The following is a 26,189-nucleotide window of genomic DNA, read 5'->3' on the forward strand; positions in this document are numbered from 1 at the left end:
TTTGCAAGGGGGACAGAACAAATAACAATCACTTGTATAATGATGCCACTAGCAATTGTCATACGCTGCCAAGACAGAGACGCTTACACACACACACACAACTATACAACAGGCTTTTTTCACTTTTCATCTATCAAATCCACTCACAAGAATTTGGTTAACCCAGGCCTATAGTAGAAGACAATTGTTCATGTTACCACACATTGAAAATAAATCCAAATCCATGCATGCATGTAAGTCATTTTCAGGAAGAAAATAAAAGCCTAGCAGGAATTATTAGAGATTCTAAGGCAGTGAGCTGGCAGAATCATTAGCATGCCAGGCAAAATGCTTAGTCTCATTTTGTCCATCTTCATATTTAGAATTCAAATTCTTCTGAGGTCAGCTTTGCCTTTCATTCTTTCAAGATCGATAAAAAAGTACCAGTTGAGTACTGGGGATCAATGTAATCAATTTACCCCCTCCTCCACAATTGCTGGCCTTATGCCATAACTTGGAATTATTATTAGAGATTCTCAAAAAAAAAGGGGACATAATTTCAAGAATTTAGGAATTAATTTCACAGAAAATTTTACAGCAAATATCTAAAGGAAAAGTAACAGCTGCAGACATGTTTTGACCTTATTGGAGTTCATGAGTGAACCATAGAGTTCTCAAACCCACTTGATTTGTGAAAGGAGATTTTAAACACATAGAAATATCTCACACATTTAATGTGAACATTGCCATTCTTAATAACAACAAACTTTTATTTTCTTTCTTCCAATCCAGGATGAAATCAAAACTACCAATGATGCCCTACAAAAGTCCTGTGCCCCACTACTGGAAAGGGGAGAAGAACTTATCCATTGCCGAAAAATACAGAAGAACATTGCCTCTGCAATCGAGAGCTTATCCTTATGTTTGCCTGGTAAGTGAAATATTGAGTGTGGTGTGGAGTACAATTTTTCTTCATTTTCCTTTTTACATGTGCATGATTTGCATTTTACTTATAGCATTTAAATACAAAGAAAAAGTAAAAGAGAAATAAGAAATTAAAAGAAAGAAAAAGAAAGGGGTGGTAAAGCAGCAAAATATGGAGTGGGGTGATGGGCTACATATCCCAGAACAAATGGTGTGCTCAGCCATGCCCTGTGCTAATGACTGCAGTGGCATTGCCATGGAAAATGGTTACCGACACTCGTTGCAGCAGCTATTCCACCTTACAGTGTTCACTTCTCTGACAGGCTACTGTTATCTTGATTTTGTGGAAGAAATCAGTTGTAAGGGGTCCTAGAACACCTGATGTCTCAGTGGCAACCGGCAACAATTGTTTTCTCTTGATTTTTCTTCTCATTTCTTAATTTTCTTTATGCTTCAATCAGCATTATTGACTTACTTCTAACAAATAATTACACCAAGTACTGTTAGAATGTCTTTTCAATAAATGATTTTCTAAACAAGGCTGACGTATTTTGATTCACCGTATTGCTAAGACATACTTAATTGGATTTCCAAACTTGATTTTTTGTTAAAGCTTAGGTTTTGATATTTCATTTTTATGCACTTCATTTTCAATACTCAAACAGCTATCCTTGATCAACATCTCACCACAGTAGGCTTCCAAAGTTACTAGCAGCAACTTCTCTTGAAAATAGACAAAATTTGGTTCAAGGTGTTATCACGTACCTGTAGAAAAATGGTTTAGCCCTCAAGGACATTCATGCTGACATGGTTGCTACATTAGGTGATGATGCTCCAGCTTTATCAACTGTGCAAAAGTGAGCAGCTGAATTTAGGAGGAGAAAGGAAAGCCTTCAAGATAACCCAGAGTCTGGACGTCCTGCAACCACCACCACTGAGGAAAACATTGATCATATTCACCACATAGTGATGGATGATAGGCGATTGACTGTAAATCAAGTAGCCAATGCTATTAGCATATCCCATGAGAGAGTTGAGAATATTCTGCCCAATGAACTTGGCATGACAAAGATTTCTGCTCAGAGGGTACCATGTCTTCTGACACCTGATCAAAAGTGCACCAGGTGGATTACATCGCAGGAAAATCTGACATTGTTTGAGGCAAATCCAAGTGGTTTCCATGAATGTTTCCTATCCCAAGATGAGTGTTGGGTTCATCACTTAGAGTCAGAGACAAGGAGACAATCGTGTTGTGGAGTCACCCCTCCTCACCTACTTCAAAGAAGGTCAAGGTCATTTCATCTGCAGGGAACATGATGGCCTCAGTTTTTTGGGATGCAAAAAGCATTGTGTTTATTGACTATCTTCAAAAGAGCCACACTGTCAGTGGAGAGTACTATGCCAACTTGGCTATCATGATCCAATGCTGAGGGAAACTGATGAAAGAGGGTGTTTTTCATCAGGACAGTGCTTTGAACTGGTTGATCACCCTTCCTTTTCTCTTGATTTCGCCTCATCTGACTATCTTCTGTTTCTTAACATGAAAAAATACTTGACTGGCAACCAGTATCGCAATGGCAATGATGTCGTATCTGCTGTTGATGACTTTTTGTAACCAACAGGATAAAAGTTTCTTCACCAGTGGGATCCAAGCATTGCAACACTGATGGAAGAAGCGTGTGGACCACAAAGGGGACCATGTTGAAAAATAAACCCCATTTGATCACATTCCATGAGAGTATCTTGGTTAACTTATGGACTTTTCAGCCAACCCTTGTATACTGGCGTGCATTAGATAGATTGTCACAGTCTAAGTCCATCATTCTCTTACATTTGCCATCTGAACCATTCATCACTCTTGTTATTACTCTTCTCTACTTCAAGCCACTTCCCCTCTCCCCAAGTGACACATTACTGATGTCCATCACACTCTCTTGCCAATGACCATTTCTATATCTATTCTATCACTAACCATAGCTCTAGCTAGCAAACATATATCTACTATTAATATCTGATTACAAACTTCAATAAGTGTCTCATTACACTCTGGCTTTGCTGTCTCTCTTCCATTCATCCTTCTAGCACTTTCCAATCCCTGTTTCGCCTCTTCATCCTGTTGTGTCATATTAGTTCATCTTCTGCGATTACCCTCTTTTCTACCCTCTCCTCTGTTGGTCACATTGTTCAGAACTAACTGAAACAACATAAGAGTTGTGAGTCCCTTTTATTTGGCAGAGCTCAAGGTAAGCTCATTAGTATTGGTGGGTGATACAATACAGTGTACTCAGTACACTCTGTAAAGTGGTTAATGAATGGACAGAGACAATGTCAGGTTGCAAGGACCTTCTAGTCTTGTCAAGAAGACGATAACCTTTCTAGTGTTAATGTTGCCATAAAATCCAATTGTGAATTAGTTGGTGTTAGCAAGGCATCAAGATGTGTAATGTTAGTATCCATGAAAGACAGAGAACAAATGAATTGAGTGAGAAACTGTATACAAGAGGAATCGAATGTAGTGTACAAAAGAAGAGACTGCTGGTACATGCATGTGATGTATACAGAAGATGACAGCTGTATAAAGACGTGCAAAGTGTTTAAAGTGGGTGGAATTTGTAGAAGGAGGCCCAAAATGGTATGGGATGAAGAAGCCAAGACTGATTTCAGAACATTTAGTTTCACAGAGACAACAAAGCACTGAAATGATTGCCAGCTCACCACCTTGATGTGAATACACACACACACACACACACACATGCACATCCTCCTCCCCATCATCATCATCATCACACTTCCATTTTTCACTGTTTGTTATATGTTTATAATGCCAGGCGTGGCTGTGTGGTAAGAAGCCTGCTTCCCAATCACATGGTTCCAGGTTCAGTCCCACTACATGGTACCTTGAGCAAGTCTCTTCTTCTATAGCCTTGGGCCAACCAAGGCTTTGTGAGTAGATTTGGCAGATGGAAACTAAAAGAAGCCTGTTGTGTATATATATGTGTGTGTGTGTGTCGTGTCTGTGTTTGTCCCCCTATCACTGTTTGACAACAGGTATTGGTGTGTTTATGTCCCCTGTAACTTAGCGGTTCAGCAAAAGAAACCGATGGAATAAGTAATAAGCTTTAAAAAAGTCCTGAGGTTGATTCATTCGACTAAAACCCTTCAAGGTGGTGCTCCAGCATGGCTGCCGTCAAATCACTAAAACAAGAAAAATTATAAAAGTATATTATGTTGTGTCTGGGGAGAGTCATATTGTCTTAATGCCTTATTATCTTACTCACTGGTTCGATTTCCACTTACTTATTTATATTTTTTTCTTCCAAAATTTTCAACATCCATTAATAAGGTTGCTAAAAGCAACAAAAATTTTGGAAGAAAAAATATATAAATAATAAATGAGTGGAAATCGAACCAGTGAGTGTGTTAAGGCATTAAGACAATAGGACTCTCCCTAGACAACATAATTTGCTTCAACACACGAATCCACCTAAAGAATCTTGCAAACCAGATACAAAAATGAAATAAAAGTATATATAGATATATACACTCACACATGTATTTATATTGGTGTTAGGAAAGGGAGCCAGCCATAAAAACTATGCTAAAGCTGACGGTAGGGCTTGGTGCTACCTTCCAACTTACTAATGCCTGTCAAACTGCCCAACCCATGCCAGCATGGATGGCAGGCATAAAATGATACTGATGGTGATGATGGTGATGTAGTAGTAGTTATATACATCTATGAAATTTGTCACTAAGGATGTTACTCAGTTCAAATAGTAAATTAGGAGAGGGAAAAATTTGTTCAACAAAAATTTTAAATCTCAGCAAAACAAGAAGAATGTTGTTTGAATGAAACCACATAGTATAATAATGACAGGATTGAATATTGAATAAAAATTATTCTGATTCTTAGAAGTCTTTCTGATTTATTCTGAAGCAACTTCAAAGAAGGCAAAAAAAAAAAAAAAAGAAATGAAATAAGGAACATAAATTAGGATAATGGCTTCTAATGTTATTGGAAGTTAAGGCATGCCAGAATGCGTTAGTCTCCTAAAGAAAGCTATAATCAAGAAAGAAATGAACAGACATTAGCAACAATGAAAGGAAGAGGGGAAGGGAGAAAAAAAAGAATAAAATAAGATAGAGGAAATAGAAAATTGACTTTAAAATATTAAAAAAAAATGTTGTATATAGTTATCTGTATCATGGTAATATTAATGGTTTTTTTTTTTTTAATTCATTGCTTAGTCAGAGAATGAAGGGTAGTATCCATGACCTTTCACAATGTTTCTGAGGTTAGTGAGAGTGGGATGAAGACGCTACTACTAATGGGTTACTACAATATATTATGATGTTGCGAGTTGTCCTCAGACCAATGATTTGTCTTGATGCTTGCAACAGAATTAGCTCCCAAGGCCAGATGGTGGTTGTAAACTAGCTGATGTATTAAGTATGCCACCTTGGAAGAGGTAAAGCCTATCCACTGGACTTGAGCCAACCCAAGGCTGTTAAGTCAGATCTACTTTTAGAGATGTTTTCTGTTTGTATTCCTGTCTTGCTACTGTTTATTCTTGACAACTAACAACTGGCACTCCATCAGTTATGACAATGAAGGTTCCAGTTGATCTGATCAATGGAACAGCCTGCTCGTGAAATTAATGTGCAAGTGACTGAGCATTCCACAGACACGCATACCCTTAACATAGTTCTCAGGAAGATTCGGCTTGACAGAGAACGTAACAGGACTGGCCCTTTGAATTACAGGTACTACTCATTTTTGCCAGCTGAGTGGACTGGAGCAACATGAAATAAAGTGTCTTGCTCTGCTGCCAAGAATCGAACAAATGACCTTAAAATTGTGACCCGAATACCGTAACCACTAAGCCGCGTGTTCATCTGTAGTAGAGGGTGAATCAATAAGAATGATAAACACTGGTATCCAACATATAAACTTACCAGTGATTGTCTCAATCTTTAGGTATTTTTTCCTCTGATTCTGCCCACAACCTATGTGTCTTAATCTGTGACTCTCTCAAATAATTATCTTCTTGAATTTTTCAAAAATCATATTTATAATATCTATATTCTAAGTTATTAATTATGATTTAATGCCATACATTTAATGATTTTGTTACTTCTTTAGCATTGTTTGTAATGCTTTAAGAAACTATAGCATTCTGTTGTACAATATTGTTATAGAACGCATGTGTTGAAACATAATAGCATGAAAGACATTTGTTGGTCCTAAGCTCAGCATGGCACCAAAGCCACAATTTGATCTCTGACAAACCAGAGTTGGTATCAGCTGTCTGATTTGCAGCAGACATGTGCTGTTTTCCAGCCGCACTTTACTAAACTGTTCTTAATGAGAGATGAACTGGAAATGATAGAATTCGATACCTACTTCAATGGCTTACTATGACTCTTGTGTAGAGAGACAGAGTGCTGTGAAAAGTCAATTTCAGCAGATAAAGTGACAGAGTGGCTGGGCTGCTGCTATACTAGAGGCAAGGTGCAAACATTATATCTTTTCTCCTATTTCCACAACCAGACTTATTTGATCCTGTCTTAGCTGCTCTGTTGCAGATTGCAGCAGACTAGGAGCATTTCCAATCATGTGAGCTGGGAGTGGTGACCTATTGAGGAAAGACCCTAAAAGAGGACATAATAGAAAACTTCTGACCCATAACTGCTCGGTTCATATCTAAATGTTTTGGCAAAAGTGCTCACCAAGAAGCTAGTGCTTATCATTTGTAGTGTAGTTGGAGGTGCATAAATCTGTTCTATCCCTGGCAGATCTATCCATGATAGCTTCTTCCTCATGCAATGGAGCTGGTTAAGAAAAGATCTGATTTTCGCAGGGTATTGGCAACTGACCTAAGAACAGTTTGTTTCAGTCCTGTCTTCAGAGGTTTGATCACTACAATGTACAGTAACAGTTGTTCAGTGGTCAAAATGAATACCCACTTCTGGAACTGTTTTGTTTCATAGCTATACACTTGCACTTTTCTACTGTATGGTTTGGTTCTTGGAGCCCCTTCTGCAAAAGTTGTAATCCTTGAGTCACATCCTGGTTGAACCAGGTCACAGAAAAACTATAGCGGGCAACATAGTGTTGGACACCTTGGATATAGAAGTGATTGACACTATACTGGAAAAGTACCTGCAGCATATAGAAGAAGCTCACATCAACCATATCCAATCAGTGTGCTTGCAGCTTGGCATCTGGAGAGGTGAATCTTTACTGGTTACCAGCAATTTCTGTTGCTTGACTGAGGATCTGGTTAGGACTGGGAAGAGGTTGCAAATTGGGTGGCCAATCTCACTCAGAAGTGTATTTAGAATAAACTGCCTGTAAATGGTTAAGCAGAAGTGATTAATGCCTACTTCACATCAGTGGTGAACTGTAGCCTGGATGTCATCCTTGCCCCAAGAACTATGGAGTGCATGCTTTTCTACTTTTTATGGAAGGGACAAATTCTGTTAGTTAAGAAATCCATCTGTTGCCAACATCTGTCCTGACACCACTAGTGATGCACAAGCACACTATGAGTTTGATACACTTACAGAAGTATCTTAGCCACTGTAACATTAACAATGAAAATTAGACTGAATTGGTATAGGCATCTTTTGTGTAATAGACCTTTTGGCAGCTCATCTCTATAACCGAGCTACAGTCATGAGCCAGCCATAGATCGAGGTTGAGTGGCATCTACATGTTGTCAGTAACCCAATGGTACCCTACCAGCTGGATAATACTTTTGGCTAGAAAACAACTCTTGCATTTCATAAATGGTTAAGGAAGAGTATGAGTGACAATGGCCAGGAACAACTCTAGACAGCAATGAGAACAGTCTGAGCAGTCTCTTTTAGAAGGCTTCTGAGTCAGGAACTATGGACAATTTGCAATAGTCCAGTGTTCCTGTTCCTGCTGGGGACAATAGAGGTGCCAATGTCTGAGATGTGCTCAGATTGACGAAGTCATTCTGCATGCCATCAGTCAGTGTCTTTGCATTGCTGACTTAAGGGGCTGTGTCAAACAGCTTCTGTCACAGGTAGGACTAATCCAGCTATCAGCCAAGCCACCTTCCCTTGATAGGAAAGGGCAGATGGTTTTCCATTGCCTGCTGATTATGGTAAAAAAAGGTGCTGTGGTAGATTCATATGAAAAATTTGAAGACAAGCATTTTCCTCTCTCATCAACTTCTTCAGTATCACTTGAAAAAGTGGATATAGAGAAGAAAGTGTCACCTTCTAATATGCTTACAGAAAGGTGGATGAGGCTGAATGAGCCTACCCTGAATGTGCTTTTCTAAGTGGGAGAAAATAAATTGGGGAGATCACTTTTGATGCCTTGCATGTAGCAGAGTAATCTTGACCTCTGTATGTGAGCTTTTTGCCCTAAAGTACCCTAATTGTTCTCCCCTCTTCCACGTTAGAAGTTTTGTTATATTCTGGGTTTTTTTTTACTTTTTTTTATTCAATCTAAATGCTACTTAGTGTGTCTGTATTTCATTCTTGTATTGTCCTTAATGTCTTAGGCCCTTGTGGTCAATAAAACAAACTGTCACCACCACCACCACCACCTCTTCTTCTTCTCCTGCTGGTGTTGTTACTACCATGTAATAATTCTTTACTGTTTTCTATTTTCAGTGCTAGAGATGTATGGTAAACTTAAGGAACAGATGAAAAGCAAGAGGTAAATACTCAGCTTGTATTGTGAATGTCATTGCTGTTAAAATAATGCTGGCACAGGTGCTGTGTGGTTTAAGAAGTTTTGCTTTGGTCATGGTCTCATATTTGATTTTATTATGTGTCATCTTACAAATGAGTTTTCTTTTCAAGCCTCTGTTTAATCCAAACCTCTTCACTGAAATCAAATAGACTGACACACACACACACACTATGCAGAAACCTGTTGGACAGACTGTAATTCTTTCTGGGTGGTAGACTTAATACATTATGTATTTTTAACAGTACCACCTGGCTCCTGGAAATACTTGACAGAGTCCACACTTCAACAATCACTTGAACAGATCTCCGATCTGAGATCATCTTCATAAACATATACTCTGGAGGTTACAAACTGATAATTAAAAAAAAAAAAAATCAATAGATGCAGAAGTTCAAGTATAAGCATGATATAATCTAGTTAGAGGCAATCTGGCATTTTTTTTTCTTCTTGTTGTATATTTTTATGCTGTGTAGAGTGAAGACATGTAATACCCAGAATCAAAAACCTTGAAAGCTGTGCCATAGCTTGACCACAACTCAATGATTGAAAGTAGTAAAATAATAAAATACAATATGAACCTAATAAAAAAAACTGTTCCCTCATATTTACATCCCTAACATGAATCGTTTTCTGTCTTTTCAGATATTACCCTGCCCTTAAAACTCTGGAACAACTCGAACACACATTCCTTCCAAGGGTCAATACACACTGGTTCTCTCAAACAATGGCTGATGCCATTCCCAAGCTACGGGAGAGCATTAAAGATGCTTCAATGTCTGACTTGAAAGATTTCTTGGAAAACATCCGCAAACATTCAGCTCGGATTGGGGAGGTGGCCATGAGACATGTATGTCATACAACTTTTCAATATTTTGTGTGTGTGTGTGTGTATGAGTTGAGTTTAACCCTAGGTGCAATAAGAGCCACCAATGAGTATTCAGATGCTCTAGCATCAAAATTCAAAATCACCAGTGATCTGGCTATATCGACTGTAGGAAGCTTGTCTCTTTGTCTGTCACTAAGATGGTGCTATCTGTGTCTACTGAGTTGTTTTGACTCTTATTTCTAGCAATGCTGGTACTGCTTAGTTCCCTCTGTCACTTTAGTGACATCTATAATTTTGCCTTTTGGTTGGTAAATTGCTAATAAGCCACCCATATTTTATATATATATATATATATATATATTTCACTTTCAGTAGTTTATTCCATGTGTCTCACACAGGCTTTCTCTCTATAAGCACCTAATCTTTCAAATTCTTCTCTTACTCTCTATAACACCAAGATTTAATTTTTTTTATTTTGGGGCATTTGTTGGCCAGGGTATGTAATGATCTCCAAATCCTAGTATGCTACACAATTCGGATATAAACTGAATGATGTACCTCATATGGCTGTATACTGTATCTCAAAAAATTCTTAATGAATTAAAATTTGTCTCAAAGCTTGGAGAAAGTAAGCAAAAATCAAGCTGCAGTTGTTGGCAACTCTTAAAAACAAAGGGGTGAGATTTCAAGAAATTAAAAATTAATTTCACCGTTTACTATCTGAGCTCTTATGTTTTGTATGCATGAATATAACAAACTCTGTGCGTGTGTGTGTGTGGTGCTGTGAACTGATTTTGGTGTATTTACACCATTTGTCTACAGTGAAAAATTTTCTCCATGACAAAACATAGTGAATGACTTTCTCTTGGGTTCAAATATGCCTCAAGTATGTTTTAACTGATAACCTTGTGTGTGTATGTATGTATATATATATATATATATATATATATATATATATATATATATATATATACATCATCATCATCGTTTAACATCTGCTTTCCATGCTAGCATGGGTTGGACGATTTGACTGAGGACTGGCAAACCAGAAGGCTCCACCAGGCTCCAATCTGATCTGGCAGAGTTTCTACAGCTGGATGCCCTTCCTAACGCCAACCACTCCAAGAGTGTAGTGGGTGCTTTTACGTGCCATCTGCATGGGAGCCAGTCCAGCAGCACTGGCAACGACCTCGCTCGAATGATTTTCTAACGTGCCACCAGCACAAGTGTTAGAAGGCAACGCTGATAACGATTATGCTCAACTGGTGCTATTTACAGGCCACTAGTAGGGAAGCCAGACAGCTGCTCTGGTAATGAACACGCTCGACAGTGCTGTCAGTGCTCCACTGGCCCGATGCCAGTCATTGAGTATGGTTCAATTACGATTATATATATATATATATATATATAATATGCACACGCATATTTGTATATACTTATACATATATTATTTGTCATTTCAGGCTGCTGAGCAGAACAATATTGATCCCTCCATTGTGAAACAGAAACGTCGGCGTAGAGCACCACCACCCCCCAATCCATTCACTGGAGAGGTACCTCAAGTCCAAGAAGAATCTGAGGAGGAACAACTAGATGAAGTAAGCATGCAGAAATTTTCAATATAGTTTCAGTGTTGTTATCCTTAGCACAAGTTCTCTTAGTGTGTGTGTGTGTGTGTGTGTGTGTGTGAAGTTCAGTTGATAGAGTGTAACACTGATACTGTAGAGGTAATATTTATTCCCACTTAAACATGGATGTTGTGTTAGAACTTACTATACTGTGGTAGATACCATGAGAGAAATGCTCACATTGGCTTTTTTGCATTTTGCACAAAAAAACCAACATGGGAATAAATATTACCTCCCGGTATTAATACTGCCTCTGTCGCTAATATATATTTTTTAACAAGCTCACTGGCTAATCGCGACACCAGCACCTGTTCTAGCACTTTTTCTATATATCACTGGTGGGGAGATGAGTTGATAATATCTCTAGAGGTCAAGTGTCCATCATTGATAAGACCAATGAAGGTTGAAATTACGTGATCTGGTGGTCTCGGTGCTGGAGTTGGTAGGGATTTATCTCCCCACTAGTGATATAAAGAAGAGTGCACTTTGCACTAAAAGCCTATATGACAGTTTCTATCATGGTATCTACCATAGAATAGTTTGTTGTAATAGAACATCCACGTTAAATGGGGATAAATACTATCTCTTGGTATTGATACTGCCTCTCTCACTAATATATATTGGTATTGTCTTATTAATTTGCTGAGTATCATACTAAAGCTCTACCAAATATTGTTCTCAGATTCTGTTGAGTATGTATTGATACTTATTATTCTGTCAAAATATAAGCAGTATTTTTACAAACTAATGTAAAGCACCAGACTAGAGACCATAAAGTATATAGTCTAGCCTTTTTTAACCTCAGTTCAGCTCTAACCAAGCAGATCTATGATCAGAAGCACTCCAGCCATGACCTATCCATTTTTTCATCTCCAGACATAGTATTTCAAGGAAATCAATTATCCAGTCAGGCCTGTGTTGTTTATGACTATAGGGTGTGGTTTGAGGAAGGCTTGACTGCTGTTTCTAGCAGGTTGAGTGATGACTTTGATGCCCTCTCTTGAGAATAATGATAATGATATTTTACAATGTTAGCTTAAGACCAAGATTTGTCTGTTGATTAGTATGACCACAATGCTTAGTATTTATTTTATTAATCTCAGAAGTGTGGAAGATAAAATCAACCATAGCTAGACTGGAACTCAAAATATACACATATGTAAATATTGCAAGGCTTTTAGTCTCTCATTCCACAATTTCTGCATCTCCACTGCTTCAATAATAATTTCATAGAAGGTAAAGAGTTGGAATAAATATCAGGACACATTCTATCTGGCTCTCCGGATTGCACCTAAATTTGGCTGACAACCACAAAACTGACCTGTGGCTACACAACAAGAACAAGTTGGCCTTTAAGAGAAAGTCAAGTGAAATGTTTTCTAGTTAGGAATCAAAATAATTCACTGAGAAATTTCCACCACACTAACTAATCTACCTATGAGAAATAGCAAACAAACGTTGAGCCTGTTGGTAGTGTCTATACTCTTACTCAACCTACTAGAAATAGCAGCAAAATCTCTCAAATTGCACACTTCTATCTGAAATGACAAAAGAAAGAAACATTGGACAGTGTGGTCCTAGATACACAAAAGGACAGGATGATTGCTGCTGGAATGCTTTTAGAATAAAGTTCTACTTTATGAGAGCTGACCTGGGATAAGTAACTTCATCCTACACATGAGGGTGGGGGCAAACAAAGAAAATCAAATGCTGTTTACAGCTATTTGCAACTTCAAAAGCACAGCAACAGCAACTGATTGATAGTCTTCTATTCTACCATGATGTACATTTTTATTTCATTTTCCCTTCCAGGAACTTAGTGCTCAGGACCTAATTGACTTCTCACCAGTTTACAGATGCCTTCATATATATTCAGTTTTGGTAAGTATTGTCGAAAAAATACTGGTTTTTATAAAGAATAAAAAGTTTAGGAAGGTATAACAATGCACTATAGAACAAAAAATGGACTGTATACCTGTTGTAACTTGGTAAACTATAGTCCGATGATATTTCGGAATTAGAATTCCTTCTTCAGATCTTAATTTGCTGGAGTCTCTGCTATAAACTGTTTTCCAACGGTTTTTCTTTTTTCTGAAGCATCTCAGGAGTGGTCTCACGAAGCTTCTTCTGGAATTCCTCATGAGAAGTGCGTGAGGTCAGCTGTTTCAATCTCGTGTGTGTTGTGTTGATACATCTGTGGTGCTGCTATGTTTGATTCTTTACCCTTTGGCTGGGTAAACTTGGAAAGAATCAAATGTTATAACTAGGAATGTAACATAGGCAATGGCATCAATAAAACTATAATTTTTTTAAAAATACACACAAGGCCAACCATTTTTTTAGGGATGGGTAGATAGTCATTTATGTCATCCCCAATATTTGACTGGTACTTTATTTAAGCAACTGCAAGGGAATGTAAAGCGAAGGTATATTGCGTATTTGATTTTGTATTATACTCAGCAAATGGTCTTGTGCCAAAATTTGAAACAATATTTTATTCAACATGGCAAAAAGGTGTATAAAAAATATGAGTTCTGCAATGAATGAGTAAACACTCAAAAATAACTTTATTAAAAGCACTGAACTCTAGATTCCAAATATGGTTATTGCAATTTAATATGAATTAACATTGTTCACAGTTTCAAAAATTTCAAGCAAAAACTGTAGTTGTCTTTCACAGTAGAAATAATATTTATTACTAGAAAAACAAAAGGGAATGAAACTAATCATCCTCAACTAAATTAAGAAATTATTTGAAATTATTTTTTTAACTTTTAACAGACTTCTATTTGATTTGAATTTAACATGGAAGGATTTAATTAAATACTGCAAAGCTCTCTAGTGCATGTGATGTGACAGAATGCACCCAGTCTATGTTGTAAAGCTGTTTGTGATAGGAAGGACATTCAGCTGTAAAGAACATGCCTAAAGTATGGTGATCAATCAATGCAAAAAAAAACTAGTTGTGTATTCAGTGTTAACATTTAACACATTAATGTTACAGATGATCATGGTGTGGCCAAATGAAAATCCCTTGACTTTTATCAGATAATCACACCAACTCTTTTCTCTTCAGCAAATGTGCTGTGTTAGATAGAAAATATAGTTGGTATAAGTATGTGATGTATATGGAAGAGGATAGTTAGGTAAAGATGTGCCAAGTAATCCAAGTGGAAGATGGAAGACATGAGAAGATGTGATAAAAGATCTCAGGAGGTTGGACTTCAATGAACATGTTGATAAGGGACTGCAACAAGCAGTGGGATGCTTTGCTAAAGAAGGCCTGTCCAACCCATGCAATCGTGGAAAAAGCAAACATTCAGTGATGATTATAGTTTTACCCACCTCTACTGGTTCTGCCAACCCACTACCCTAATGTGTTTATAATATTAATAATAAGAACTGTTTCAAATTTTGACACAAGGCTAGCAGTTTTTGTTGGGTGGGAGAAGTTGATTACATCAACCTTAGTACTTAACTGGTACCTATTTTGTTGACCCTGAAAGGATGAAAGGCAAAGTCAACCCCAACTCAAAACAGGAAGATGTACAAAATACCATTAAGCATTTTGTCCACCTTGCTACCTTAACCCATTAAGTTCCACTGTCCTATAAATAGGACATGAAATGAGAACATTAAATAAGCTATATCACATTGTGTCAGTGTTCTATTTATAGGACACCAAGTATTTCCATTTCTACTTGAAGTAAAGGAGTTTTAATAATTATTTTTTTCATTTTAACCTATTTTCAATCATTTGTAAAAATTTAAAAGTAATATTCAGAAATTTAAGTACCCTGGAACTTAATGGGTTAATAATACAAATAATGATTTCAAATTTTGGCACAAGGCCAGCAATTTCAAGGGAGCAGGTATGTCATTTACAACAACTCCAGTTGGCACTCTTTTTATTAAGCCTAAAAGGATGAAAGGCAAAGTCGACCTCAGCAGAATTTGAACTCAGAATGTAAAGACAGATGCAATTCCACTCAGAATTTTGCTTGGCATACTAGTGATTCTGCCAGCTTGTCACCTTAAAAATCAACATTGGCAGAATTTGAACTCAGAATGTAATAAAGACGGACAAAATTCCGCGAAACATTTTTGCCTGGTGTGCTAATGATTCTGCCAGCTCACCACCTTCAACCTCCTAAATATTAGTTTCTTTACATTGCTCACACTTTCTTTGTGTAAGGTTTTGTTAATTGTGGTGAACACTTAATACAGCTCCATATCAGCTCTCATTTATGATGGCTTCACTTGTGTCCTCAGTAAAGGCATTATTGTTCCAAATCTTTGGTTTCTTATCACTCTAACTCATAGGTTTTATTTTATTTTAGTCGTTTCCATTCTTGTATAGTATCATTCTAGCAATATCATGCACCTTATTTATCATTGTTACTGCCTCAGGTGTTAAGCTGAAGCAGTAAACAAACTGAAATAAACCACTGGTTCCTTTTAATTTCACTTTTCTCTTATTCTGTCTAGGGTGCACGGGAAACTTTTGAAACATACTACCGGAAACAGAGGCGAAAACAAGCGCGTTTATCCTTAAAACCTTCGCAAAACATGGTATGTCTTGCTTTATATGTATATATATATGTATATATATATATATATATATATATATATATATATACATATTTTTATTTCATTCTTATTTACATACACGTCATCTTCATACTATGGCACCTTAATTCAAAGCTTATTAATATTATTTAACCTCTTCAGGAAACCAATTGACTAAAGATGGCATAGATGAAATAAGAATTCAGGACATTGATCCTCACATGTACATCAACAAGAGTGGCTATACGTACTACAGTACACATTTCTAATCCAGTCTAAAACTAGCATTAAGAGAATAATGATGATTTATTGCACCTTATTGCAATAGTTTACATTTATACACATATTTAAAATTCACAATGCTATCTGACCCTTGCTAACATGGGTCACTGAAAGGATATAAAAATAGACAAAACTATAAATGAAAACAATGATTCCAGAACCTCTTGTTCATAGTTGCTTGTACACAGAAGTTTAGTGTCTTTAATGTCTGCATTTTTCAAAATGGTTTAGTGGTTGTGAATATAAAAGTACTAACTCATAGAGCTTGCATAACATATCTTAGGAGTGTTTCGTTAATTTCAATAACATGCAGTATTTTAATTTCATATTTAAATTGTTGGACTGCATCCATACTGGGGCACTGCCTTGAAGGGTTTGAAGTTGATCATATTGACCCTTAATTCTTACTCTTAAATCTAGTACTTGATGATGGTCTCTATTTATCAAACTGATAAGTTAACGAATATGAATGCTGAACACTGTTTTTCAAGCAGTGTTAACATCAAAACAGAAATGGAGAGTCATGTGTAAATAATCCACACATGAACATACATTCAAATATACATACGTACATTTCAGGCTTCCACACAGTTACTGTTTGCAGGTTTTGCTCTTAAGGCAGTGTTCATTTGAATCTGTAGTTGAAGACACTTGCCTAAGATGCCATGGTGTGGGACCAAACTCGAAACCCAAACTTCTTAACCACATGGCCATTGCCGTCTCAAAGCTTAAAGTGAAGATTTGACCTCAGCACTAAAAATTAATAAAACATTGAATTGTTATATAATACACTGAACGGCATGAAACCATGCTTATGACCTTATTTTAAGCTGCATCATCAATATCTGTTGATAAACTAGGCTATTAAATGAGTTATTGTTGTTTAACTTCAGGTTAATAGCCATCCAGCTGTTATTATCTCATTTTATTATTACCAGCCATAGTATATTTCATGCTGCATTATCCAGTGTGTTCTTCCGGTTTAAGATAGTAGGTTGTGATTTGGGAGAGAGAGAGTTGGCTGCTATTTCTAGAAGGTCCACTTAGTGGTCTCTCTCTCTTTGTCTTAGAGTTATCACAACAGTGATGGCATAGCTGCATATGAAGGCAGCAGTTTGGGGTTTGCTATATAAACCAGCATAGGCTGTTTGTTGGGGTTGAATGGGAGACATACTCTAGCTATGCCACTGGTAGTACTATATGAACTATGGCCCTTGAATAGTCCCTGTTGATTCGGCTAGCTGTAACTCTGTTACATGTTCTATTTAACCTTCATGATATAAGTATGGAAAAGTAGATGTCAAAATGGAATGATTATAAAGGTATTTAAATTACATTGAGTGATCAATAAAACACTACTCTGGAATGTTAATGTTTTAGAAATATTAGAAACAGAATACTGTTATAGAAATAATATTTTTTACGTATCCTTTAAATTTCATGTTTTCTTTTCTTTTCATTTCAGTATGAAAGTTTAGATTCCTATAAATTGTATTTTCATGATGTTGTTGGGTAAGTCAAAGTTTAAGTATTCTGATTCCTTCTGTAATATAGAAGCCTGAATGTAACAAACACAGTCACATCTCTTCTCTAACAAATCTTACACTTTGTAGGCTATGAATGTATGACTTAGAATATTTAGTTTTGTCTTGTCATATTACAATGACTTCAAGGTTAGTTTTGCTTTACATCACTGAGAAATTGATAAAGTACCAGTGATGGTTGTTGTTGAACCCCAGTCCAGCCCTGACTAAGCAAATCCATGATCAGAGATGTTCCAGCTGTGATCACCAGTTTTCATAGTCTTATTGATGTCTACTCTATCCAATATGCTTCTTTCCTTTTAATATGGTAGGGTGTGATTTAAGGGAGTTCTTGTTGCTTTTTGTAGTATGTTGAGTGACCTCATTGAGCTTCCCTCATCAGATATAACAGTATAGACCTTGTACTTTGACAAAAAAAATGTCATTGTATGGTATTTTTAAAATGTGGTCAGCATGTTGTTAAGGTGCTAAACTGGCAACACAAAAGTAAGAGAACTTTTTTATATCAATTATGAAATTATAACTGGCACTCTATCGGTTATGATGTTGAGGGTTCCAGTTGATTTGATCAATGGAATAACCTGCTCGTTAAATTAACGTTTTGTTTTTTTCCTCCTCATTCTGTCAGTGGGGAGGGAGAATGCAGATACTGAACTGAGAAAGATAAAAGTAAGGAAAAGAAAGTGTTATAGAGAAGTGGATTAGATAAAGCATCTACGACCACATTATCCTCCTAGTGCTATAGTTTTTTCAAAGACAGTATGGTGTGATTTAAGAAAGATTTAGCTGCTGTTTCTAGCAGTCTGAGTACCCATGTAGAGGATCCTTCAGTGGTTCCTGAAGTTAGTTATTAGGAGACAGAAGGCTTAATTGTAAAATAATTTTTCTTAAGTTCCATGTTTGTCTTATTTAATGACATATTTTGTTTTTCTCTCTCTCTCTCTCTCTCTCTCAATCATTGTTGATGTGTTAGTGATAATTCTTTGTTTTTTTACCATTTCAGATTTTTTGTGGTGGAAGATCACATTCTGAACACAACAAGTGGTCTTGTAAACCAGGCCTATATGGATGAATTATGGGAAATGGCTGTGTCAAAAATAGCTGCTGAATTGCGTAGGAATTGTGTAAGTTTATCAGGACCTCCCCTCTCTCTCTCTCACACACACACACATCAGTTTAACTTTAAAATATATTTCCTTAACGTATCAACCTGGCATAATTTTACTGCTTTGTTTTATGACTAACTGCGATGTTGAACATAATACAAGCAGATAAGTTTTTTTGTTGTTTCTTTATATTAGCAGCGACAGGAAAACGAATTTTACTGAAGCTACCATTAAACATTGCGAGTAGGATAAAATGTGTTAATATTATTTATATGTGATAATTGTTGTTGTTTAGTGCCAAGTTATCCCTGATCAAACAAACTGGGATCAAAGGGATTTCAAATACAAAAAGACATTGTCTTTTACATACATACATACATACATACATACATACATACATACATACATACATACATTTTTTTCTCTCTCCATTTTTTTCCTTATTCTTTTCTGTCAAAGAGCACAGGCTGGAAATGTCAAAGACTTTTCCATTTTTCCCAAGCGTCAAATTAATACACCTTGCTTGTTGTTCCCTCATCTGTTTCTATATATATATATATATATGAGAGAAAGAGTGAGAGAGACAGTTGGCAAGAGCTGGGTATGCTCAGTATAGAAAACTCATCATAGTACTCAAAAGTTTTGGTCCAGGTAAGGCCCATACCATCAGGAATGGGTGTAGAAGAAATCCAAATTGAGCTGATATGAGGGAAGTAATAGAGATAAATACAGTTATGCTTGACAAAATTATACATTTACATGGAGTGCAAAAGTAAAATAGAGAATAAAAGTACAAATTAAGATAAGCTTATCTTATTCAGTATTTTTATTCTCTATTTCTTTGTGCTCCATATAAATATATTTATATGAAGCCTGTGTTTATCTTCATTACTTCCTATATAACATATATATATGTATACCTATATTGTTCAATTTATCCTTCTTCAAGTTGATGGGATATGATTTAGAAAAAATGTGGCAGCTATTTCTAGCAGATTGAGTGACCATATGTTTTCCATCTTTTGTGGCTCAGTGCCCCCTTTTAAAGAGTAGGATTTTGCAAACAACTCCCTTCCCATGTTGTAACAAAACATGAAAAATGAAAAGCAGTAGATCATTTTAATCAAACTGAAGCCAGTTTTAACCCTTTGGCATTTAAACTAGCCATATCAGACCCAAATATTCTACATGTTTTATGTTCAAACTGACCAGATTCAGCCTCTCACACCTACTATACAATGTCATTCTAAAAATATACTATCACCTCATTGGAATCTAGAAGCAACAAGATAATGCATGATTAATTCAAACAACTTTGAACAAATAAGCATTACATTTGGCAGAATAATCTGAATGTTAATGGGTTAAGCAATGATATATTTATTCATATTATAGTATCCTGTCAAGCATGTGCCTCATTTCTAGAGGTTTGTGTCGACTAGTGCCCCCTATGGAAATGACTAAAAATGGAAACTTAAATAAGAAAATTATACTGGATCTTAGTGCATCATCAACCATGTCTCTGCTCAATAATAATGCAATGTTCTTCCTGTTCATATTTTAATCTTGAAAAATATTATTGTGAAAAAAATGTTTGAAATACAAGTATTGCTTTAAATATTGTATTTATAAAGAAAATCGCTATACCTCTAAATACCCACTGCTTCCACTCCCATAACACACTTCGACATTTACTGTCCGTTTTCTGAACACACAATGCCCCCAAAGGGACACTACCACACAGATTAAGAACCACAGATGTAAAAAAAACTCCTTATTTTCTTGTATATGTGATCGCATTTATTTATTAAGGAAAAAAGCATTTTACACTAAATATTATATTTGATGGCATTTATATAGAATCTAAAATCTTTATTTTGAGCTACAAAATCTTTTTTGTTACCAGAAATCTTCATTTCTCAGTTTTTGTGTCTCTTTATAAAAAATATTATTAAAATTTCAGCACCCAAACTCAGCTGTCTTCTTGTATTTCAGGGATATTGCAATTCTGAGAATATCATGTTGGAAATTAAAAACCTTATTCTTTTGTTCTGCCATACACTGCGGGTGAGTAAACTTCTTACAGTTCTGTTATGGCCATCAGACAAATTGACTGACAGTTAACTGAAATAGTGACTGGCCATCAAAGCCAAAAGTGCATATACGAGATTGTCAAATGTAATATTTTAAGCATGTAAAATAATATGAATCAATGATTAACACTTTTGTTACCAACAAATGCAAAACTTTCCCAACCTTACCAGTTCTATGATACAAATCTACTGTTTTAAAGTGTCTGAACTAAGATCATCATCAAAATTTTACATTAATTTATGTTCCAAACATCAGCTTAATAATGGCAGTTATTTTATGAAATTCTTCATTATTTTCAAAATTAATTAAAACAGAGGTAGTATATGTTTCAACAGAAACATGGTAACAAAAAGGTTAATGTTGGATTAAATTTGGTATTAAAATGGTTGTAGGGCTTGCTCAAACTAAAAGATCAACTAAAAATGATTTGGAATGTGGGTATGTATATCCATATCCAACTTTAGAAGGATGCACCTTATTGATGAGATAATGAATGAATGAAACTGCAGGTCTTTGCAATACATGTCTTTAGAAGATTGAGCCTTATTGACGAGGTAACAAAGCAATATGACTCTTGAAAGCCGATCTAAGATATGCCACTACAGAAAGCTAGGTGTTCAAGTATTGATAATATTGATTTTGGCATTGACTTCAATGAGCTTCTTCACTGGGAGATTTTTATCTCATTTATGTGAATTGACTATGTGTAGATACAGTGATGTATGTGTTATACAGTTGCTAGAATTGTAACAATATTCTTTTTGATACAAACAGTAGATTTGTATCATAGAACTGGTAGGATTTGTATCATAGAACTGGTATTCTGTACACAGTGCAATGTTGTCTTATCCAGTTTGAGGTACCTCAATAATGTTTAATAACACTGTAACACGATTTTTATCCTTGGGTAGCAACTGTTATTTCCTATTGCATAATCCTAGAAAGTATGTAAAAGGGCTATTTCCTTCAAACTTTGCTTTTCTTACATCTATTCAAACCTCAAAGAATCCCTCTCAACTCATGACTATGATGCTCCACCCCACTACTCCTGCTCATGATTAAAGATGCACACATTGTCAACCACTAAGGGTCATGCTAAAATGGTTAAGGTCAAGCAACTGACAAGCAAATCTGAGCAGAATATTTGCTATAATGATATTTCTGCTTCAGCAACTCAGTGTTGAATGTGTCTGAAATGTAATGGAAAATAGGTCGGTTTCAAAACATTGACGTCCAGGTCACAAAAGCAAAGTTCGAAGGGAATGGTAGTAGTTATTTCTTTTGATTTGTAGATAGAAGGAAATAGAAAACATTTTCTGACCGACGACAAAAAAAAAAAAAAAATGCAATTTATGCTGTTCATGGGAAGTAATTAGTGGAATGATAGTTTTGTTGGTACCAATTCGAAATTGATGTCATTTTGTCTTTTTCCTTGGATGTATGGATAGATCTGATGTAGTAAACCTTCTTGTTATTTTTGTAATTTTTGAGACAACCAGGAAAAAGAGTGAGTTTTAAAAGAATAGTAAGTGAAATAGTTGTTATGGTGGTATATGTATGATTGTTGTGACGATGATGATGATAGTTTAAATGAGTTCTTCTAATAATATTTTGATTATATCTTCATATCTTCAGGGCTATGGTTTCAGTGTGGGGCACCTTTTAGAATTATTACTTGAGATCAGGTTAGTATTTTTTATTTTTTGGTTCCTTTGTGCTTTTCTTCATTAGGTTATAATTAATTAATGATTTTTTTTTGCTCTTTTTGTCTGTCAAGCCAAGAAGATACATCGTTCACTTTGAATGAAACAATCAAAAACCTATTTTGTGAAAATAGACTTTTGAAATGTTTAATATTGAATACAGCTTTCTATTCATTGTAATAATTAACAAGAGGGAGAAACAGGAAGGCATGGGACAAACGTTTGGCCTTACAGAGGCAATCACTAATGACTGAGGCCTTTGGTGATATGCTGTGCTTGAGAAGACCTTTCAAGCTAAGTGAAATCATAGTTGTGGCCGTTGTTGATGTCACATAACCAGCACCTCTGTTGGTGGTACATAAAAAGCACCAGTTGAGTGCTGGGCCTCATGGAGCCAATGACAAATGACCAAGACCTTTGGCAATATGCTGTGCTTGAGAAAAAGACATATCAAACCAAGTGAAATAGTAGTCCTGGCAGATACTGGTGTCATGCAACTGGCACCCATGCTGATGGCATATAAAAGCACCCATTACACTCTTGGAGTGGTTGGTGTTAGGAAGGGCATCCAGTCATAGAAACCATCCCAAATCCGACTGGAATCTGGTGCAGCCCCTCAGCTTACCAGCCCTGTTCAAACCATCCAACCCATACCAGCATAGACAACAAACATTAAATGAGGATGATGTGAAAATAAGTTTTGCATCTTGAATACAGCTTGTATCTATGGAGAATTATTTACTGCATGTAACTCGGCCTGCAGAACAATTATGTGAGTGATGAAAAACAGATTTAAAAAAAAAAGGATTAGACTGTCATAAATGATAAGTTGAAAAGTAATAATTCAATCAATCATTGACTTGTTTTGTTGTTGTAGGGATCAATATAATGAGATGTTGATGACAAAGTGGGCCGCAATATTTGACCTAATCTTCAGTGATGACAACTACACACCAATGTACATAGAAAATGAGAAAGACTTTCAGACAATTATGGGAGATTTTCCTTTATCAGAACAATTAACAGCGGTAAGTAATCCTGTGATGCCTTCTGTAACCTATTTTCATAGGATTCACTTTATTTCATTTGTTCTGTCTCAGTACCCTGAGTTCAAATCCTGCAATGTTCAGCCACCCTATTCCTAGACTTCATTATTAACCTCTATGCCTCGTCCTTCAGAACAGGAAATCTCTTGCATTTGTCTTACCTGCAAATATTCAAGAGGAATATTCACCAAGTTGTGCCTGCACAACAATCCTTCCTCCAGATCCAGCTAATAAAGAGGTTTTTTAAAAAATTAGATACAAAAGAAAAAGCAACAAATCTCAACCACTTGCATCTCTATGAAGTGCCATGATTCGTACACTAAGGTACAGACGTGGCTGTGTGGTACAAAGTTTGCTTCCCAACTACATGGTTTCAGGTTCCGTCCCATTGCATGGCACCTTGAGCAAATGTTTTCTCCTATAGCCCTGGGTTGATCAAAGCCATGTGAGGTGGATTTGGTAGGCAGACTCTGAAAGATAACTAGTGTGTGTATGTCTGTATAGATAGATATAGTGAAAAATATGAGAGGAAGGAAAATACACAGAGTGTATGTATTTTTTTTATGAGACAAGCAATTTCACTTTTGCTAATCATGATTAAGAAATTAGTGAAAATATTACAATTTCATGATATCATAAGGCACTTGCTTTGACGTCGTGTGGAAGTTGTAAATGAGTATCACTGTCATGCAAGCAGTGTTTTTTTTTTCAATCTTCTGTGAAAACATGTCAAGTCATGGAGAAATATTACTTTACTTGGAAATAGGTAAGGGATGGTAACAGGAAAGGCAGCCAACTGTAGAAAATTCACCTCAACAGATTCCAGCTTACCTATACAAGCCTGGCAAAGTGGATGTTCAAATAATGATATAATAATAATGATATACTGAGTCTGGGGAATAAAATATATACATTTTGGGGGGTCCCAGAAGTAATCTTGGTACTTTATTTCAATGATAACATTGTTTTGTTATATATTTAATATATATTTTTATGTTTTATGTTGCAGAATGACTTTCCAAAACAGTTTCCTTTCTCTCAATTTGTACCAAAAATTTATCACGAAGTCAAGGAGTATATTAACGCTTGCTTGAAATTTTCATCTGATTTACATTTAAGGTAAGTTAATATGCTCAGCACATTATCTTGATAGTCTTAAACTTGCTTACTTCAAATTTGATACCATTTTTGTCTGACAGGTGATTAGCTAGTGCTAGGAAGGTACTCCATCTGTAAATTAATATTATACGCTTTCATGGATAAAACGTTTTTTTTGTTTTTTTAACGATTTAACCCTATCCATATCTGGCTAAAATATTTTACCTGTTTTATGTTTAATCTGACCAGATCTAACCTCTCACTCTTTCCCTCCAATATCACTGTAAAATAAAACTATCACATCATAATCACTGCTAAAAAGATAATGCATAATTAATTCAAAGCAATATGAATAAACAAGTATTACATTTGACAGAGTAATCTGAATGCTAAATGATTAACATAAAAATTACTGTGATTCACTCATTAGATGAAGAAATAAATGTTTCAAATTTTTATACAGTTACGAGAAAGCGTGTGTGTGTGTGTGTGTGTGTGTGCGTGCGTGCATGAGAAATTGTCATGAGATATCAGACACAATAGCGTTAAGTTGTTTATGAGTTCAAACTCTTCCAGACATTTTGTTTTACCTTAGTTTATATCATGGAGAGAAAAATGCATCAAAATTTTATTGCAATAAAAATATAAACAGTAGGAAAATTATTTGGCTTTTGCAAGCACCATAAATATTTGTGAAAAGCATTTGAATTTTTACCACATCTCTGACTTATACTGCCATGGAAAACAGGAGTGGAATGATTTTGTTTTTCCTACTATTTTCTATTATCTTGGCTTTCTTAACCCTTTGACTATGAATCAAATTTCATGGTTCTTTCTGTAATGATGTTAATATCTACCAAAAAATAAGTTGGTATTTTCTGCAAGTCACATTGCCCCAATAAACTTGACATATCTCAGCAGAAAATAGTTTTTAGACATGACATTCCACAACAAAAAATAGATTGGTATAGAAACTGTTTTCTACAGTCAAGGGTAATGAAATTTTGAGTGGATATTTCTACTTTCTGCAGTAAGAGGGTTGATTAAACGAGAAAATAAGATAATGTTAATTAATTTAAAATTAATTTGAAATGTTTGTCTCTTTTTATACATTTCATTCACAGTCACACAGAAATAGATGATATGATTCGTAAATCAACTAATCAACTTTTAACAAGAACACTTAGTGGCTGCTTATCAACTCTCATCAAAAAGCCCTCCCTCAGCCTTCTACAAGTAAGTTGATTGCATTTTCTTTCTAATTATATTTAACAGTAAATCTTCCTCCTCAGATCTTTCTAGTTTTGCTTTTGTGTATGTGTGCCTGTATTTTGACTCTGCTATATCAATGCAAAACTGAGATGCTTTTCAGAAAAGAAATCAGAACATTTGAAGGTTTCCCCATTTATAGTTTGTGGTGTATCCTTGGAAGCACTCAGAGAAGCAAAATACTGCATACAGAAATCTTGAAGCCTATGCAGTCCATCCATGTTGAAGCAATGATTACAAAATATATTCTCCTTTGAACTGTGGACGTAATCCATGTGAGGAAATGCTGTCTGCCAAATACAGTGTTCTTTTGTGAGCTAACAGAGGACTCTCATCAACATATTGGTCTTAAAAAGTGTTGGAAAGACCACTTGAAGTGCATCCTC

General features: G+C 35.8%; 1 protein-coding gene across 3 annotated transcripts in view; it reads left to right on the forward strand.

Annotated features, from left to right (window-relative positions):
* Nucleotides 1–26,189, forward strand: part of LOC106883631 (exocyst complex component 6B) — a 125,674-nt gene that overhangs the window by 85,689 nt on the left and 13,796 nt on the right. For all 3 annotated transcript variants that reach the window (XM_052972708.2, XM_052972707.2, XM_052972710.2), the window contains exons 3-15: nucleotides 772–910; nucleotides 8,557–8,602; nucleotides 9,281–9,485; nucleotides 10,928–11,062; nucleotides 12,905–12,973; nucleotides 15,581–15,664; nucleotides 17,409–17,455; nucleotides 18,491–18,611; nucleotides 20,589–20,660; nucleotides 22,323–22,372; nucleotides 23,268–23,418; nucleotides 24,446–24,555; nucleotides 25,659–25,770. In XM_052972708.2, coding sequence (XP_052828668.1) covers nucleotides 772–910; nucleotides 8,557–8,602; nucleotides 9,281–9,485; nucleotides 10,928–11,062; nucleotides 12,905–12,973; nucleotides 15,581–15,664; nucleotides 17,409–17,455; nucleotides 18,491–18,611; nucleotides 20,589–20,660; nucleotides 22,323–22,372; nucleotides 23,268–23,418; nucleotides 24,446–24,555; nucleotides 25,659–25,770 — 1,341 coding nt within the window. The remainder of the gene's footprint in view (nucleotides 1–771; nucleotides 911–8,556; nucleotides 8,603–9,280; nucleotides 9,486–10,927; nucleotides 11,063–12,904; nucleotides 12,974–15,580; nucleotides 15,665–17,408; nucleotides 17,456–18,490; nucleotides 18,612–20,588; nucleotides 20,661–22,322; nucleotides 22,373–23,267; nucleotides 23,419–24,445; nucleotides 24,556–25,658; nucleotides 25,771–26,189) is intronic.

Source organism: Octopus bimaculoides, chromosome 14 (assembly GCF_046866305.1).
Source record: "Octopus bimaculoides isolate indiv1 chromosome 14, ASM4686630v1, whole genome shotgun sequence".
Classification (NCBI taxonomy): domain Eukaryota; kingdom Metazoa; phylum Mollusca; class Cephalopoda; order Octopoda; family Octopodidae; genus Octopus; species Octopus bimaculoides.